At 43.0% G+C, this 19,239-nt stretch overlaps 1 protein-coding gene across 5 annotated transcripts in view; it reads left to right on the top strand.

Annotated features, from left to right (window-relative positions):
* Nucleotides 1–19,239, top strand: part of rxrgb (retinoid X receptor, gamma b) — a 127,771-nt gene that overhangs the window by 55,752 nt on the left and 52,780 nt on the right. For all 5 annotated transcript variants that reach the window (XM_045687937.2, XM_045687938.2, XM_045687935.2 and 2 more), the window contains exon 2: nt 14,532–14,761. In XM_045687937.2, the coding sequence (XP_045543893.1) occupies nt 14,532–14,761 (230 nt within the window). The remainder of the gene's footprint in view (nt 1–14,531; nt 14,762–19,239) is intronic.

Consider the following 19,239-nt stretch of genomic DNA (forward strand, 5'->3'; position numbering starts at 1 on the left):
CATAATTGGTGTCACTGAGTTTCTTTTCCACAAGATATGGTCCAGAAAAACGTGTCGACAGAGATGAGCCAGGAATTGGCAACAAAACTAAAACTTGATCCCCTGGTGCAAAAGAACGGCCAACAGCCTTTATGTCATAATGCAACTTCATGCGTTTTTGAGACGAGGAGAGAGACTTTTGGGCTAACGCACATGCGGCGTGCAGTCTCTCCCGCATCTTACTGACATAATCCAACGCATTTTTAGGGGCGCTACTGGGTGTAGGAGACAGGATATGCTCCTTCAAAACTTTTAGCGGACCCCGTGGGGTGTGTCCAAACACAAGGTCAGCAGGGCTGAACCCTAAGGACTCTTGTATTGTTTCCCTAATAGCAAATAGGACAAAGGGCACCCCCTCATCCCAATCGGTACTGGTATCCATGCAATACTTGCATAGCATCGCCTTTAGCATCTGATGCCAGCGTTCGAGAGCCCCTTGACTCTCTGGATGATACAGACTGGAGACCTGATGGGAAATACACAATGTCTTTAACACATTTGAGAACAGTTTTGACATAAAGTTGGTTCCCTGATCAGTTTGGATTACTTTCGGGACTCCAAACGTAGAGAAGAACTTCACTAGTGCCTTCACCACAGTCTTAGCCGTTATTGTACGGAGAGGAATAGCCTCTGGGTATCGAGTAGCACTGCACATTATTGTTAGTAAGAACTGGTTATCTGACCTGGTTTTCGGCAATGGAAATACACAATCGATTATCACTCTCTTAACCTGTTAGGGCTAGGGGGCAGTATTGACATGGCCGGATAAAAAACGTACCCGATTTAATCTGGTTACTACTCCTGCCCAGTAACTAGAATATGCATATAATTATTGGCTTTGGATAGAAAACACCCTAAAGTTTCTAAAACTGTTTGAATGGTGTCTGTGAGTATAACAGAACTCAAATGGCAGGCCAAAACCTGAGAAGATTCCATGCAGGAAGTGGCCTGTCTGAGAAGTTGTGTTTCATCTTGGCTCTTTTTATTGAAGACTGAGGATCTTTGCTCTAACGTGACACTTCCTACGGCTCCCATAGGCTCTCAGAGCCCGGGAAAAAGCTGAACGATATCGAGGCATTCTCTGGCTGAAACACATTATCGCTTTTGGCAAGTGGCCGATCAGAGTACTATGGGCTTAGGCGCGTGCCCGAGTCGACCCAATGCTTTATTTTCTTTCGTCTGTTTACCTAAACGCAGATTCCCGGTCGGAATATTATCGCTTTTTTATGAGAAAAATTGCATAAAAATTTATTTTAAACAGCGGTTGACATGCTTCGAAGTACGGTAATGGAATATTTCGATTTTTTTTGTCACGAATTGCGCCATGCTCGTCACCCTTATTTACCCTTTCGGATAGTGTCTTGAACGCACGAACAAAACGCCGCTGTTTGGATATAACAATGGATTATTTGGGACCAAACCAACATTTGTTATTGAAGTAGAAGTCCTGGGAGTGCATTCTGACGAAGACAGCAAAGGTAATAACATTTTTCTTATAGTAAATCTGACTTTGGTGAGTGCTAAATTTGCTGGGTGTCTAAATAGCTAGCCCTGTGATGCCGGGCTATCTACTGAGAATATTGCAAAATGTGCTTTCACCGAAAAGCTATTTTAAAATCGGACATATCGAGTGCATAGAGGAGTTCTGTATCTATAATTCTTAAAATAATTGTTGTACTTTTTGTGAACGTTTATCGTGAGTAATTTAGTAAATTCACCGGCAGTGTTCGGTGGGAATGCTAGTCACATGCTAGTCACATGCTAATGTAAAAAGCTGGTTTTTGATATAAATATGAACTTGATTGAACAAAACATGCATGTATTGTATAACATAATGTCCTAGGGTTGTCATCTGATGAAGATCATCAAAGGTTAGTGCTGCATTTAGCTGTGGTTTGGGTTTATGTGACATTATATGCTAGCTTGAAAAATGGGTGTCTGATTATTTCTGGCTGGGTACTCTGCTGACATAATCTAATGTTTTGCTTTCGTTGTAAAGCCTTTTTGAAATCGGACAGTGTGGTTAGATTAACGAGAGTCTTGTCTTTAAAATGGTGTAAAATAGTCATATGTTTGAAAAATTGAAGTTTTTGCATTTTTGAGGTTTTTGAATAACGCGCCACGGGATTACACTGGCTGTTACGTAGGTGGGACGATTTGGTGCCACCTACCCTAGAGAGGTTAAACGGTTCCCCCACCACAGGAATCGGGCAGAGCGGCGCACGAGGAACTGTTTGATTTGCTTTCCCACAAGACAGAAACTGGGGAACGTAACAATGATATCCCTACGCTCTCTTTTGGGTTCTCATCATCACTGTATTGATTTAAGTCTCAGACACGGGACAGCAGAGGATTTTCTGACTTTATATGATCCAATATTCTCAGCCTGTGGGAGAGATTAGTTTGTGTGTGTGTATCTAATCATGTGAGTGTAGGGAGGGAACCTGTGCTGGAGTGGGACAATACCCTGTCCCCTCCCCTCTGCCCTCCCCCTCGTCCATTACCTCCCCACTGCCCCCGCGGGCTCCTACCTTCTTGACAGCTGGCCTGACGGGTCTCAGGGCAGTGAACCAGGTTCCAGTGAGTTGTTTGGCAGTAGAGTCTCAGGGCGGTGAACCAGGTTCCAGTGAGTTGTTTGGCAGTAGAGTCTCAGGGCGGTGAAACAGGTTCCAGTGAGTTGTTTGGCAGTAGAGTCTCAGGGCGGTGAAACAGGTTCCAGTGAGTTGTTTGGCAGTAGAGTCTCAGGGCGGTGAACCAGGTTCCAGTGAGTTGTTTGGCAGTAGAGTCTCAGGGCGGTGAAACAGGTTCCAGTGAGTTGTTTGGCAGTAGAGTCTCAGGGTGGGGAATCAGGTTCCAGTGAGTTGTTTGGCAGTAGAGCCTCAGGGCGGTGAACCAGGTTCCAGTGAGTTGTTTGGCAGTAGAGTCTCAGGGCGTTGAACCAGGTTCCAGTGAGTTGTTTGGCAGTAGAGCCTCAGGGCGTTGAACCAGGTTCCAGTGAGTTGTTTGGCAGTAGAGCCTCAGGGCGGTGAACCAGGTTCCAGTGAGTTGTTTGGCAGTAGAGTCTCAGGGTGGGGAATCAGGTTCCAGTGAGTTGTTTGGCAGTAGAGCCTCAGGGCGTTGAACCAGGTTCCAGTGAGTTGTTTGGCAGTAGAGTCTCAGGGCGGTGAACCAGGTTCCAGTGAGTTGTTTGGCAGTAGAGTCTCAGGGCGGTGAACCAGGTTCCAGTGAGTTGTTTGGCAGTAGAGTCTCAGGGCGGTGAAACAGGTTCCAGTGAGTTGTTTGGCAGTAGAGTCTCAGGGTGGGGAATCAGGTTCCAGTGAGTTGTTTGGCAGTAGAGCCTCAGGGCGGTGAACCAGGTTCCAGTGAGTTGTTTGGCAGTAGAGTCTCAGGGCGTTGAACCAGGTTCCAGTGAGTTGTTTGGCAGTAGAGCCTCAGGGCGTTGAACCAGGTTCCAGTGAGTTGTTTGGCAGTAGAGCCTCAGGGCGGTGAACCAGGTTCCAGTGAGTTGTTTGGCAGTAGAGTCTCAGGGTGGGGAATCAGGTTCCAGTGAGTTGTTTGGCAGTAGAGCCTCAGGGCGTTGAACCAGGTTCCAGTGAGTTGTTTGGCAGTAGAGTCTCAGGGCGGTGAACCAGGTTCCAGTGAGTTGTTTGGCAGTAGAGTCTCAGGGCGGTGAACCAGGTTCCAGTGAGTTGTTTGGCAGTAGAGTCTCAGGGCGGTGAACCAGGTTCCAGTGAGTTGTTTGGCAGTAGAGTCTCAGGGTGAGGAATCAGGTTCCAGTGAGTTGTTTGGCAGTAGAGTCTCAGGGCGGTGAACCACTTCTTAATGACATGCTGGCAGTATCTAATGACTTTCCCAGTCTGTTCTCCTGATTGCTTTAGTGGGCATTATGTTTTGTATCACTCTGTCACAGTGCAACACACACACACACGTAAAAACACACTCCAGATCGATGCACGCGTTAGAGGATACACTTCTTTCTGGAGGGATAATTTGATAGATTTTGTGTGTGTCTTTCTGTTACAGATCGACCCCTTTCTCACACACACACACACACACACACCCCTATTCCCAGTAGCCTGATCTCCAGACCGTAGATATTATTAGTTAGTGGGCCACTGGTTTATTGAATTACCACACACTGGAGGGCTCAGTCTACACTGAGGGGACAAAACATTAGGAACACCTGCTCTTTCCATGACATAGACTGACCAGGTGAATACAGGTGAAAGCTATGATCCCTTATTGATGTCACTTGTTAAATCCACTTCAATCAGTGTAGATGAAGGAGAGGAGACAGGTTAAATAATGATTTTTAAGCCTTGAGACAATTGAGACATGGATTGTGTATGTGTGCCATTCAGAGGGTGAATGGGCAAGACAAAAGATTGAAGTGCCTGAACGTGGTTTGGTAGTGGGTGCCAGGTGCGCCGGTTTGTGTCAAGATCTGCAACGCTGCTGGGTTTTTCATGCTCAACAGTTTCCCGTGTATCAAGAATGGTCCACCACCCAAAGGACATCCAACCAACGCTTTCGACACCTTGTAGAGTCCATTCCCCAATGAATTAAGGCTGTTCTGAGGCTAAAGGGGAGGAGGGGGAGTGTTCTTAGTGTTTTGTACACTCAGTGTGTGTGTGTGTGTGTGTGTGTGTGTGTGTGTGTGTGTGTGTGTGTGTGTGTGTGTGTGTGTGTGTGTGTGTGTGTGTGTGTGTGTGTCCCCACTAGCCTGTAATTAACTACCACAGATTTAAATGGTTTGTGGTTTGGGTTTATCCGCTCTAAAAAAATCACTGGGATACTATGTTGACTTCCAGCATGGTCTTTTGTGTGATATGAGATGGGGCTCTGTCTGTTCTCACTGTAGCTCTCTGAATGTAGCCATCTCTGTCTGTTCTCACTGTATCTGTCTCTGAATGTAGCCATCTCTGTCTGTTCTCACTGTATCTGTCTCTGAATGTAGCCATCTCTGTCTGTTCTCACTGTAGCTGTCTCTGAATGTAGCCATCTCTGTCTGTTCTCACTGTAGCTGTCTCTGAATGTAGCCATCTCTGTCTGTTCTTACTGTAGCTCTCTGAATGTAGCCATCTCTGTCTGTTCTCACTGTAGCTCTCTGAATGTAGCCATCTCTGTCTGTTCTTACTGTAGCTCTCTGAATGTAGCCATCTCTGTCTGTTCTTACTGTATCTGTCTCTGAATGTAGCCATCTCTGTCTGTTCTCACTGTAGCTCTCTAAATGTAGCCATCTCTGTCTGTTCTCACTGTAGCTGTCTCTGAATGTAGCCATCTCTGTCTGTTCTCACTGTATCTGTCTCTGAATGTAGCCATCTCTGTCTGTTCTCACTGTAGCTGTCTCTGAATGTAGCCATCTCTGTCTGTTCTCACTGTATCTGTCTCTGAATGTAGCCATCTCTGTCTGTTCTTACTGTAGCTCTCTGAATGTAGCCATCTCTGTCTGTTCTCACTGTAGCTGTCTCTGAATGTAGCCATCTCTGTCTGTTCTCACTGTATCTGTCTCTGAATGTAGCCATCTCTGTCTGTTCTCACTGTAGCTCTCTGAATGTAGCCATCTCTGTCTGTTCTCACTGTAGCTCTCTGAATGTAGCCATCTCTGTCTGTTCTCACTGTAGCTGTCTCTGAATGTAGCCATCTCTGTCTGTTCTCACTGTAGCTCTCTAAATGTAGCCATCTCTGTCTGTTCTCACTGTATCTGTCTCTGAATGTAGCCATCTCTGTCTGTTCTTACTGTAGCTCTCTGAATGTAGCCATCTCTGTCTGTTCTCACTGTATCTGTCTCTGAATGTAGCCATCTCTGTCTGTTCTTACTGTAGCTCTCTGAATGTAGCCATCTCTGTCTGTTCTTACTGTATCTGTCTCTGAATGTAGCCATCTCTGTCTGTTCTCACTGTAGCTGTCTCTGAATGTAGCCATCTCTGTCTGTTCTCACTGTATCTGTCTCTGAATGTAGCCATCTCTGTCTGTTCTTACTGTAGCTCTCTGAATGTAGCCATCTCTGTCTGTTCTCACTGTAGCTGTCTCTGAATGTAGCCATCTCTGTCTGTTCTCACTGTAGCTGTCTCTGAATGTAGCCATCTCTGTCTGTTCTTACTGTATCTGTCTCTGAATGTAGCCATCTCTGTCTGTTCTTACTGTAGCTCTCTGAATGTAGCCATCTCTGTCTGTTCTTACTGTAGCTCTCTGATATGTAGCCATCTCTGTCTGTTCTCACTGTAGCTGTCTCTGAATGTAGCCATCTCTGTCTGTTCTCACTGTAGCTCTCTGAATGTAGCCATCTCTGTCTGTTCTTACTGTAGCTCTCTGAATGTAGCCATCTCTGTCTGTTCTTACTGTAGCTCTCTGAATGTAGCCATCTCTGTCCGTTCTTACTGTAGCTCTCTGAATGTAGCCATCTCTGTCTGTTCTCACTGTCGCTATCTCTGAATGTAGCCATCTCTGTCTGTTCTCACTGTATCTCTCTGAATGTAGCCATCTCTGTCTGTTCTCACTGTATCTGTCTCTGAATGTAGCCATCTCTGTCTGTTCTCACTGTAGCTGTCTCTGAATGTAGCCATCTCTGTCTGTTCTCACTGTAGCTCTCTGAATGTAGCCATCTCTGTCTGTTCTCACTGTAGCTCTCTAAATGTAGCCATCTCTGTCTGTTCTTACTGTATCTGTCTCTGAATGTAGCCATCTCTGTCTGTTCTCACTGTAGCTGTCTGAATGTAGCCATCTCTGTCTGTTCTCACTGTATCTCTCTGAATGTAGCCATCTCTGTCTGTTCTTACTGTATCTGTCTCTGAATGTAGCCATCTCTGTCTGTTCTCACTGTAGCTCTCTGAATGTAGCCATCTCTGTCTGTTCTTACTGTAGCTCTCTGAATGTAGCCATCTCTGTCTGTTCTCACTGTAGCTCTCTGAATGTAGCCATCTCTGTCTGTTCTTACTGTATCTGTCTCTGAATGTAGCCATCTCTGTCTGTTCTCACTGTAGCTCTCTGAATGTAGCCATCTCTGTCTGTTCTTACTGTAGCTCTCTGAATGTAGCCATCTCTGTCTGTTCTCACTGTAGCTCTCTGAATGTAGCCATCTCTGTCTGTTCTCACTGTATCTGTCTCTGAATGTAGCCATCTCTGTCTGTTCTTACTGTAGCTCTCTGAATGTAGCCATCTCTGTCTGTTCTCACTGTAGCTCTCTGAATGTAGCCATCTCTGTCTGTTCTTACTGTATCTGTCTCTGAATGTAGCCATCTCTGTCTCTTCTTACTGTAGCTCTCTGAATGTAGCCATCTCTGTCTGTTCTTACTGTAGCTCTCTGAATGTAGCCATCTCTGTCTGTTCTCACTGTAGCTCTCTGAATGTAGCCATCTCTGTCTGTTCTCACTGTATCTGTCTCTGAATGTAGCCATCTCTGTCTGTTCTTACTGTAGCTCTCTGAATGTAGCCATCTCTGTCTGTTCTCACTGTAGCTCTCTGAATGTAGCCATCTCTGTCTGTTCTTACTGTATCTGTCTCTGAATGTAGCCATCTCTGTCTCTTCTTACTGTAGCTCTCTGAATGTAGCCATCTCTGTCTGTTCTTACTGTAGCTCTCTGAATGTAGCCATGTCTGTCCGTTCTTACTGTAGCTCTCTGAATGTAGCCATCTCTGTCTGTTCTCACTGTAGCTCTCTGAATGTAGCCATCTCTGTCTGTTCTCACTGTATCTGTCTCTGAATGTAGCCATCTCTGTCTGTTCTTACTGTAGCTCTCTGAATGTAGCCATCTCTGTCTGTTCTCACTGTATCTGTCTCTGAATGTAGCCATCTCTGTCTGTTCTTACTGTAGCTCTCTGAATGTAGCCATCTCTGTCTGTTCTTACTGTAGCTCTCTGAATGTAGCCATCTCTGTCTGTTCTCACTGTAGCTGTCTCTGAATGTAGCCATCTCTGTCTGTTCTTACTGTAGCTCTCTGAATGTAGCCATCTCTGTCTGTTCTTACTGTATCTGTCTCTGAATGTAGCCATCTCTGTCTGTTCTCACTGTAGCTCTCTCTGAATGTAGCCATCTCTGTCTGTTCTCACTGTATCTGTCTCTGAATGTAGCCATCTCTGTCTGTTCTCACTGTAGCTCTCTCTGAATGTAGCCATCTCTGTCTGTTCTCACTGTATCTGTCTCTGAATGTAGCCATCTCTGTCTGTTCTTACTGTATCTGTCTCTGAATGTAGCCATCTCTGTCTGTTCTCACTGTAGCTCTCTCTGAATGTAGCCATCTCTGTCTGTTCTCACTGTAGCTGTCTCTGAATGTAGCCATCTCTGTCTGTTCTTACTGTAGCTCTCTGAATGTAGCCACCTCTGTCTGTTCTTACTGTAGCTCTCTGAATGTAGCCATCTCTGTCTGTTCTCACTGTATCTGTCTCTGAATGTAGCCATCTCTGTCTGTTCTTACTGTAGCTCTCTGAATGTAGCCATCTCTGTCTGTTCTCACTGTAGCTCTCTGAATGTAGCCATCTCTGTCTGTTCTTACTGTATCTGTCTCTGAATGTAGCCATCTCTGTCTGTTCTCACTGTAGCTGTCTCTGAATGTAGCCATCTCTGTCTGTTCTTACTGTATCTGTCTCTGAATGTAGCCATCTCTGTCTGTTCTCACTGTAGCTCTCTGAATGTAGCCATCTCTGTCTGTTCTTACTGTAGCTCTCTGAATGTAGCCATCTCTGTCTGTTCTCACTGTAGCTCTCTGAATGTAGCCATCTCTGTCTGTTCTCACTGTATCTGTCTCTGAATGTAGCCATCTCTGTCTGTTCTTACTGTAGCTCTCTGAATGTAGCCATCTCTGTCTGTTCTCACTGTAGCTCTCTGAATGTAGCCATCTCTGTCTGTTCTTACTGTATCTGTCTCTGAATGTAGCCATCTCTGTCTGTTCTCACTGTAGCTGTCTGAATGTAGCCATCTCTGTCTCTTCTTACTGTAGCTCTCTGAATGTAGCCATCTCTGTCTGTTCTTACTGTAGCTCTCTGAATGTAGCCATGTCTGTCCGTTCTTACTGTAGCTCTCTGAATGTAGCCATCTCTGTCTGTTCTCACTGTAGCTCTCTGAATATAGCCATCTCTGTCTGTTCTCACTGTATCTGTCTCTGAATGTAGCCATCTCTGTCTGTTCTTACTGTAGCTCTCTGAATGTAGCCATCTCTGTCTGTTCTCACTGTATCTGTCTCTGAATGTAGCCATCTCTGTCTGTTCTTACTGTAGCTCTCTGAATGTAGCCATCTCTGTCTGTTCTTACTGTAGCTCTCTGAATGTAGCCATCTCTGTCTGTTCTCACTGTAGCTGTCTCTGAATGTAGCCATCTCTGTCTGTTCTTACTGTAGCTCTCTGAATGTAGCCATCTCTGTCTGTTCTTACTGTATCTGTCTCTGAATGTAGCCATCTCTGTCTGTTCTCACTGTAGCTCTCTCTGAATGTAGCCATCTCTGTCTGTTCTCACTGTAGCTGTCTCTGAATGTAGCCATCTCTGTCTGTTCTCACTGTAGCTCTCTGAATGTAGCCATCTCTGTCTGTTCTTACTGTATCTGTCTCTGAATGTAGCCATCTCTGTCTGTTCTCACTGTATCTGTCTCTGAATGTAGCCATCTCTGTCTGTTCTCACTGTAGCTGTCTCTGAATGTAGCCATCTCTGTCTGTTCTCACTGTAGCTCTCTGAATGTAGCCATCTCTGTCTGTTCTTACTGTATCTGTCTCTGAATGTAGCCATCTCTGTCTGTTATCACTGTAGCTCTCTGAATGTAGCCATCTCTGTCTGTTCTCACTGTAGCTGTCTCTGAATGTAGCCATCTCTGTCTGTTCTTACTGTAGCTCTCTGAATGTAGCCACCTCTGTCTGTTCTTACTGTAGCTCTCTGAATGTAGCCATCTCTGTCTGTTCTCACTGTATCTGTCTCTGAATGTAGCCATCTCTGTCTGTTCTTACTGTAGCTCTCTGAATGTAGCCATCTCTGTCTGTTCTCACTGTATCTGTCTCTGAATGTAGCCATCTCTGTCTGTTCTTACTGTAGCTCTCTGAATGTAGCCATCTCTGTCTGTTCTTACTGTAGCTCTCTGAATGTAGCCATCTCTGTCTGTTCTCACTGTAGCTGTCTCTGAATGTAGCCATCTCTGTCTGTTCTCACTGTAGCTCTCTGAATGTAGCCATCTCTGTCTGTTCTCACTGTATCTGTCTCTGAATGTAGCCATCTCTGTCTGTTCTCACTGTATCTGTCTCTGAATGTAGCCATCTCTGTCTGTTCTCACTGTAGCTGTCTGAATGTAGCCATCTCTGTCTGTTCTTACTGTAGCTGTCTGAATGTAGCCATCTCTGTCTGTTCTCACTGTATCTGTCTCTGAATGTAGCCATCTCTGTCTGTTCTTACTGTATCTGTCTCTGAATGTAGCCATCTCTGTCTGTTCTTACTGTAGCTGTCTCTGAATGTAGCCATCTCTGTCTGTTCTTACTGTAGCTCTCTGAATGTAGCCATCTCTTTTTCACCATGTATCGGTTCTCATCAAGTCAATGTAATAAATATGACCATTTGTATTTTCCTCTCAAGTGTATCCATTCTGTTTTGAGGTAATGGAATAATTGTAATATAAATGTGTAAATGACTTGATTATGGCTAGGAATGTGTTATACTGTATAATTATGTAGATCTGAACAGTACTGTCACCTCAGCATTATGGTTATTGTGATGTTATGTATTACAGACCGTCATACACTAGTGTAGGCTTTCCAGTCATGGGAAGCAGCAGCAGTCTGACTGTACCTGTCTGCTAGCGTTTTCTCAGAATAATCTATGTAACCTTGGGATACTGATATGATCTCTTTTGAACTTGGTCGGGAGGGATTTGGCAACAGGTGACCTTTGAGTCGCAACAGCATGGGGTCAAAGGTAAACAGAGCTCCTCTGTCTGTTTGATTTCACTGTGTATTGGAGTCAGTCTACAACATACTACAGTCTGCAATGATCTTTCCCAAGTTGTGTTCCTCCTTTAAAGAATGTGAGTGTGAGACATACACAAACATACATTCCGGAGTGTCTGTGGAGTGATTTACATAGAATAGCGTTTGCGTGGGGCAGACGGTGGAGTTGGGTCAGGTCAGGCAGGGATAGCCCCGTTAACCACCACAGGCCTTTCCATTTACGCATCCATCCTCTGGTGGCCATGCTGGCTTCTTGCCACACACACAAACAGCATTCCCCCCTCAGAGCATGCTAACCTCGGCCACCCCTTTCTTTTAGGAATCTCACCAGGTGACTGTATGTCAAATGAGACGGGATAGTTTTGTACTGGGTCGGGGGTAGACTGGCTATGCTTGTTGTATACTCCTCAGGAAGTCCCTGCTGCTCAGAGATAGACAGCTATTTTATCTTCCCAAGACTGGAGAGATAGTTGGCTAGTTTTGGGCCACAGGGGACATTGAGAGCCACTGAAGTATAACGAATATATGACCGACTGCCTCGTTTCGGTCTTATGTAGCATCATTTGAAATAGTGTTTTTATTTTTTTTACATTGGATGAAAGTAGAGACTCAGAGTGTCACGTCCTGACCAGTAAAAGGGGTTATTTGTCATTGTAGTTTGGTCAGGGCATGGCAGGGAGTGTTTGTTTTGGTGTTTTTGGTTTAGGTTCTATGTTTTATATTTCTATGTTTAAATCTAGTTTTCTATATCTATGTTGGGTTTTTGGTAGGACCTCCAATTAGAGGAAGCTGGTTGTCGTTGTCTCTAATTGGAGGCCATATTTAGTTGAGGTTTGTTTCACTTGTGTTTTGTGGGTGGTTATTTCCTGTATAGTCTATGCACCTTATGGGACTGTTTCATCGTTTGTTTCTTTTGTTCAAGTGTTATTTGTAATAAATTAAGAAGATGAGCACTTTACCCGCTGCGCCTTGGTCCTATCCTTACGATGCCTATGACACAGAGCTACAAAATGGTATATCATACACTGCAGTTGAGGAATGATGGGAAAGTAATTCTGCTTTAAAAGTTGATAAACTTGTAACCCCACTTTTGAGAAAAGTGCCCTTGAATGTTTTGGTACAGCTACTGGAGAGCCCTTCTTTGTCTCCACCTATTCAGCATCGTTCCCTCTTAAGCCTTTAGCCTCACCCATCTCTTTAAGGATTCACATGTGAGGCCATGTGCTAAACAGAGCGAGTACGGCAGTGTAGTAAACAACCAAACATTTCAAGACTGAAAGTGTTGAAGGTAGTAGCCTACAATAATGGAAAAACTCCATGTAAAAATACACGTTATCTTGTCCTTAGCGTATATCCTAATCTGACTTTGAAAGTGTACAGATACAAATATTGTATAAATATTGTATAATTATTAGATGATGCTTACCCAGACACACTTGTCTAAATTGATGGTTCATGTGAAGGAAATGCTAAACCCCCCCCAGCCGCATCTAGATAAGTGGATGGGTCACTATTGTCTAGAGATGATCATGAAATACAGTAGATGGCTGTAATCACCCCCCAGCCACATCTAGATAAGTGGATGGGTCACTATTGTCTAGAGATGATCATGAAATACAGTAGATGGCTGTAATCACCACCAGACACATCTAGCTAAATGGATGGGTCACTATTGTCTAGAGATGATCATGAAATACAGTAGATGGCTGTAATCACCACCAGACACATCTAGCTAAGTGGATGGGTCACTATTGTCTAGAGATGATCATGAAATACAGTAGATGGCTGTAATCACCCCCCAGACACATCTAGCTAAGTGGATGGGTCACTATTGTCTAGAGATGATCATGAAATACAGTAGATGGCTGTAATCACCACCAGACACATCTAGCTAAATGGATGGGTCACTATTGTCTAGAGATGATCATGAAATACAGTAGATGGCCGTAATCACCACCAGACACATCTAGCTAAGTGGATGGGTCACTATTGTCTAGAGATGATCATGAAATACAGTAGATGGCTGTAATCACCCCCCAGACACATCTAGCTAAATGGATGGGTCACTATTGTCTAGAGATGATCATGAAATACAGTAGATGGCTGTAATCACCACCGGACACACCTGGCTAACTTGAGTCATGTAATCATTCCCTTGCGAAGTGGAGTATTTTGTTTAGACATGTAGCTAGCTAGCTAAACAATGAACCATAAACCCAACCCATAGCTACAGTACACACTGATTGTCATAGCTAGCCACCATGCATGAAATGCTAAAGTATGAATCTGAAGGTTTGCTTAAGCTAACCAACTAGGTTCAACGTTAGCTAGCTAGCTAAGAATAGGTTCTAACTAGCAATTTAAATGGCTTTCTGAGATACAAATAATATTACTACACAGATCATACACGTAACGTGAGCTAGCGAGCCAGCAAGTTAACTTTCTCTAGCTAGCTACCAGTACGCTTTAACTTGCAATGAAAATGACTTTCTGACCAAATTAGAAACGTATAATATCTAAAAATGTAGCTAGACTCTTACCCGTATACAATGATGAATGCTTCATGGCAGCGTGTCCCTTCCATTTGGTTTGTAGCTAGCTGTTTGGCCCATTGTTTGGCCCATTGTTGTGTCAAGTCACTCCGTTTGCAGAAAGTAGTCCATCACAACTTTTTACCACTGATCTTTGTCAATAGCACCTGCTAAATTTTGTGCAGCAATGTTGGTGATAGCAGTAGCAACACTTTTGCAGTTATCCATGCCTAACGTTATACAGTATCTTTCAAAAAGCCGCGGTAGAAAGGATTATCTACACATACTGTGCAGTTTATGTTATAGACAAAAACATGCTACATGGCAGACCAAATCCGAACTCATCTCTCGTCATGTTCAGCCCACCCATTATCTCAGCCAATCATGGCTAGCGGGAAGGTTCCTGTCTTTTTCCGTGGGTGGCTAAACTAGCTAGCCTCGTAATTTAACGTGTTCCAGAAGGCATTTCTGCCACCAAAAAAAAAACACATTTTGATTAAACAAAAAAAAGTATAATTTGAAATGCCTCTCCTGTGAAGTAGTTACGTGCGACATACGCTTAGCTTATTGAAACTGGTCACATATAATGTAGGGCCGGGACGATACCTAATAAACAGTCCCAATATACTGTAGGTCCTAAACATCTCTTCTCTCATATCCAGCCAGGCCAGCTGGAAAGACGCCTCAATATGTGTCTGTCTGTGTCTGTTTGTCTGTTTATCTTCTTGAGAGAGTCCATACATTACAGAAGGAGATTGGTGGGGGGCTGTAGTCCATTACAGAAGGAGAGTGGTGGGGGCTATAGTGCATTGCAGGGGGAGAGGGGTGGGGGCTGTAGTCCATTACAGAAGGAGAGGAGTAGGGGCTATAGTTTTCTGGCTAAAGAGGAAGTTGCACAACAGCTCTTCTCTGGCATACAGAAGCAGGATTAGCAGCCAAGCAGCTGTGGTTCTACAGCATGTGATGTGTCTGCTATGGAGAACTGTTCCGTTCAGATTTAGCTCTGTCTGTCTCTAACCCTGTCTCTTTGACTCATCCCCACAGATTCCCAAGGGCCGATGAGCATGCCCCACTCCCATGGCCCTCCAATGGGCGGCATGGTGGGACACCCCTCCGTCATCAGCACCTCCAGGACCCTTCCATCCCCAATGAGCACCCTGGGCGCGCCCATGAATGGCCTGGCATCGCCCTACTCCGTCATCACGTCCTCCCTGGGCTTGCCCTCCACGCCAGGGATCAACTTCGGATCGCTCCACAGTCCACAGATGAGAGAGGTGTGTGCCACTTAGCTTAACTCAACTTGTGAGATCTGAAAACATCTAATGTTGCTGACCACGATCATCCAGAACAATAGATTTTATCTCAATAGCTAGATTTCCATCCAATTGGCGAACAATTTTCATGCGTATATAAAATAATCTGTGCGTGATGACGTAGTGCACACAATCCACTTTTCCTCTTAAGGTTTCATGTACTGAATAAAATGTAATATTCAATGTGTTTCTATCACATTTTCAACTCTTACCGATAGTTTTGTCACAATTTTTTTTTAAATTAAAGAGCAAATGTGCCCACTCTGGTCTTGGCACGTGCCCTCTAGCCAACGGCTCACAGATACAGTGCAGGTAGGCTAGTCTACATGATGACATTATTATAGTTAAGAGCGAGAATGTTTTTATTTGTCAAACTGCAGTCAAGCATTGGTCATCATGTCACCAGAATAAGACCCTCGATATTTATTGGAAAGGACCATCGAGTTCCTCACCATGCACTTTCACCACCCTGTGAAGTTCCTCACCGTGCGCTTTCACCACCCTGTGAAGTTCCTCACAGTGCGCTTTCACCACCCTGTGAAGTTCCTCACCGTGCGCTTTCACCACCCTGTGAAGTTCCTCACAGTGCGCTTTCACCACCCTGTGTAGTTCCTCACCGTGCGCTTTCACCACCCTGTGAAGTTCCTCACAGTGCGCTTTCACCACCCTGTGAAGTTCCTCACCGTGCGCTTTCACCACCCTGTGAAGTTCCTCACCGTGCGCTTTTACCACCCTGTGAAGTTCCTCACCGTGCGCTTTCACCACCCTGTGAAGTTCCTCACCGTGCGCTTTCACCACCCTGTGAAGTTCCTCACCGTGCGCTTTTACCACCCTGTGAAGTTCATCACCGTGCACTTTCACCACCCTGTGAAGTTCCTCACCGTGCGCTTTTACCACCCTTGGAAGTTCATCACCGTGCACTTTCACCACCCTGTGTGTGTGTGTGTGTGTGTGTGTGTGTGTGTGTGTGTGTGTGTGTGTGTGTGTGTGTGTGTGTGTGTGTGTGTGTGTGTGTGTGTGTGTGTGTGTGTGTGTGTCTTCTCGGTGTTAGCATCAGCCCTTGAATGGATTATAGCAGTAATTGCCAAAGAAAGTCCATCTCTCTCAGTTTTCTCCCTCTCCGCTGAGCTTTCATCCTCCCATCTAGGTTATTACAGGATCATTCACAACAGTGGATAAGCTTCACTGACATAAACAATAAGCAACAATACCCACCATAAGCTTGCTATCTTACCGTCTCACACAATGAACTACAAGATCCTATAGGAATTCTCTTTAAGTGCTCTGTTATATAAACTACACAGCAGATAAGGGTTTTGAAAGTCAGCCTGTCAGACAATGCTCCATCATACGTAAGTGCTTTGGTGTTTATGCTATGTTTCACTATTTAAAGCCAATGGCTGCCATTGTTACACTAATTATCAAGCCTTGTCTTAGAGATGATTTGAAAGGGGAGTTACAGTGCCGTCAAAAGTATTTGCCCCTTTTCTGATTTTCTCTATTTGTTGCTATTTTTCATACTTAATGTTATCAGATCTTCAACCAAAACCTAATATTAGATAAAGGGAACCTGAGTTTACAAAAAATATATTAAAAAATGCATCGTTTTTTGGTGGGGGGCGAGGGGACAAAGCCAGAACTGTATGCTAGAGGAGAGGACGATATCTTCTACTACAGTGATAGGAAGGATCTGGGCCTGAGGGAGACTGATGGATCTGAGCCTGAGGGAGACTGATGGATCTGAGCCTGAGGGAGACTGATGGATCTGGGCCTGAGGGAGACTGATGGATCTGAGCCTGAGGGAGACTGATGGATCTGGGCCTGAGGGAGACTGATGGATCTGAGCCTGAGGGAGACTGATGGATCTGAGCCTGAGGGAGACTGATGGATCTGAGCCTGAGGGAGACTGATGGATCTGGGCCTGAGGGAGACTGATGGATCTGGGCCTGAGGGAGACTGATGGATCTGAGCCTGAGGGAGACTGATGGATCTGGGCCTGAGGGAGACTGATGGATCTGGGCCTGAGGGAGACTGATGGATCTGGGCCTGAGGGAGACTGATGGATCTGGGCCCGAGGGAGACTGATGGATCTGGGCCCGAGGGAGACTGACTGTGAGCTATGGATGAATGCATATGTTTCTCCATTCAGGATGGTGCACCAACTCAGTTGTCATTTGACAGCCAAGCTATTCATGTGTTGTATGTTTCCTCACAATATTGTTTTTAAAGGTTTGTTTTAGGACTGATGCCCAACTGAACGTTTTACTCAATGCGGTCTCAATAGGTGCTGATGGAGATTATGTCTAAGCCCCCGAGAGTCTAAGCCTTGGGAGCGGGGGATTATCTGACAAACGGCGCTACCTCATGACAACATCGCCATTTATATCTAAAGTAAACTCAATGACATCATAATACTGGCAAAGTTGTTTTCAACTAATAATTTGTCTACTTTATTTCAAGGCTAACATAGTGTACATTTGATGAAACAGTCATTAGCCCCCTTTCAGAAAGACTTGGTATTAACCATCAGTCAGATGCCCAATATGCTGCGGCGTCTGTAGAACGCTGATAAAAATGTCAGTTAGTTTATAGCTAGTAGTAATAGTTTGTAGCTAGTAGTAATAGTTTATAGCTAATAGTAATAGTTGATAGCTAGTAGTAATAATTTATAGCTAGTAGTAATAGTTTATAGCTAGTAGTAATAGTTTATAGCTAGTAGTAATAGTTTATAGCTAATAGTAATAGTTGATAGCTAGTAGTAATAGTTTATAGCTAGTAGTAATAGTTTATAGCTAGTAGTAATAGTTTATAGCTAGTAGTAATAGTTTATAGCTAGTAGTAATAGTTGATAGCTAGTAGTAATAGTTTATAGCTAGTAGTAATATTTTATAGCTTGTAGTAATATTTTATAGCTTGTAGTAATAGTTTATAGCTAATAGTAATAGTTTATAGCTTGTAGTAATAGTTGATAGCTAGTAGTAATAGTTGATAGCTAGTAGTAATAGTTTATAGCTAGTAGTAATAGTTTAGAGCTAGTAGTAATAGTTTATAGCTAGTAGTAATAGTTTATAGCTTGTAGTAATAGTTGATAGCTAGTAGTAATAGTTTATAGTTTATAGCTAGTAGTATAAGTGTATAGCTAGTGTAATAGTTTATAGCTTGTAGTAATAGTTGATAGCTAGTAGTAATAGTTTATAGCTAGTAGTAATAGTTGTAAAGCATGTCTGAACCCTATATATATAGTTTATAGCTAGTAGTAATAGTTGATAGCTAGTAGTAATAGTTTATAGTTTATAGCTAGTAGTAATAATTTATAGCTAGTAGTAATAGTTGATAGCTAGTTGTAATAGTTTATAGCTAGTAGTAATAGTTTATAGCTAGTAGTAATAGTTTATAGCTAGTAGTAATAGTTGATAGCTAGTAGTAATAGTTTATAGCTAGTAGTAATATTTTATAGCCAGTAGTAATAGTTTATAGCTAGTAGTAATATTTGATAGCGAGTAGTAATATTTGATAGCTAGTAGTAATATTTGATAGCTAGTAGTAATAGTTTATAGCAAGTAGTAATATTTTATAGCTAGTAGTTTATAGCTTGTAGTAATAGTTTATAGCTAGTAGTAATAGTTTATAGCTTGTAGTAATAGTTGATAGCTAGTAGTAATAGTTTATAGCTAGTAGTAATAGTTTATAGCTAGTAGTAATAGTTGATAGCTAGTAGTAATAGTTTATAGCTTGTAGTAATAGTTGATAGCTAGTAGTAATAGTTGATAGTTAGTAGTAATAGTTGATAGCTAGTAGTAATATTTTATAGCTTGTAGTACTAGTTTATAGCTAGTAGTAATAGTTTATAGCTTGTAGTAATAGTTGATAGCTAGTAGTAATAGTTGATAGCTAGTAGTAATAGTTTATAGCTAGTAGTAATAGTTTATAGCTAGTAGTAATAGTTTATAGCTAGTAGTAATAGTTTATAGCGAGTAGTAATAGTTTATAGCTAGTAGTAATAGTTTATAGCTAGTAGTAATAGTTTATAGCTTGTAGTAATAGTTGATAGCTAGTAGTAATAGTTGATAGCTAGTAGTAATAGTTTATAGCTAGTAGTAATAGTTGATAGCTAGTAGTAATAGTTTATAGCTTGTAGTAATAGTTGATAGCTAGTAGTAATAGTTGATAGTTAGTAGTAATAGTTGATAGCTAGTAGTAATATTTTATAGCTTGTAGTACTAGTTTATAGCTAGTAGTAATAGTTTATAGCTTGTAGTAATAGTTGATAGCTAGTAGTAATAGTTGATAGCTAGTAGTAATAGTTTATAGCTAGTAGTAATAGTTTATAGCTAGTAGTAATAGTTTATAGCTAGTAGTAATAGTTTATAGCGAGTAGTAATAGTTTATAGCTAGTAGTAATAGTTTATAGCTAGTAGTAATAGTTTATAGCTTGTAGT

This window comes from Salmo salar, chromosome 10 (assembly GCF_965601325.2).
Source record: "Salmo salar chromosome 10, fSalSal1, whole genome shotgun sequence".
Lineage (NCBI taxonomy): Eukaryota > Metazoa > Chordata > Actinopteri > Salmoniformes > Salmonidae > Salmo > Salmo salar.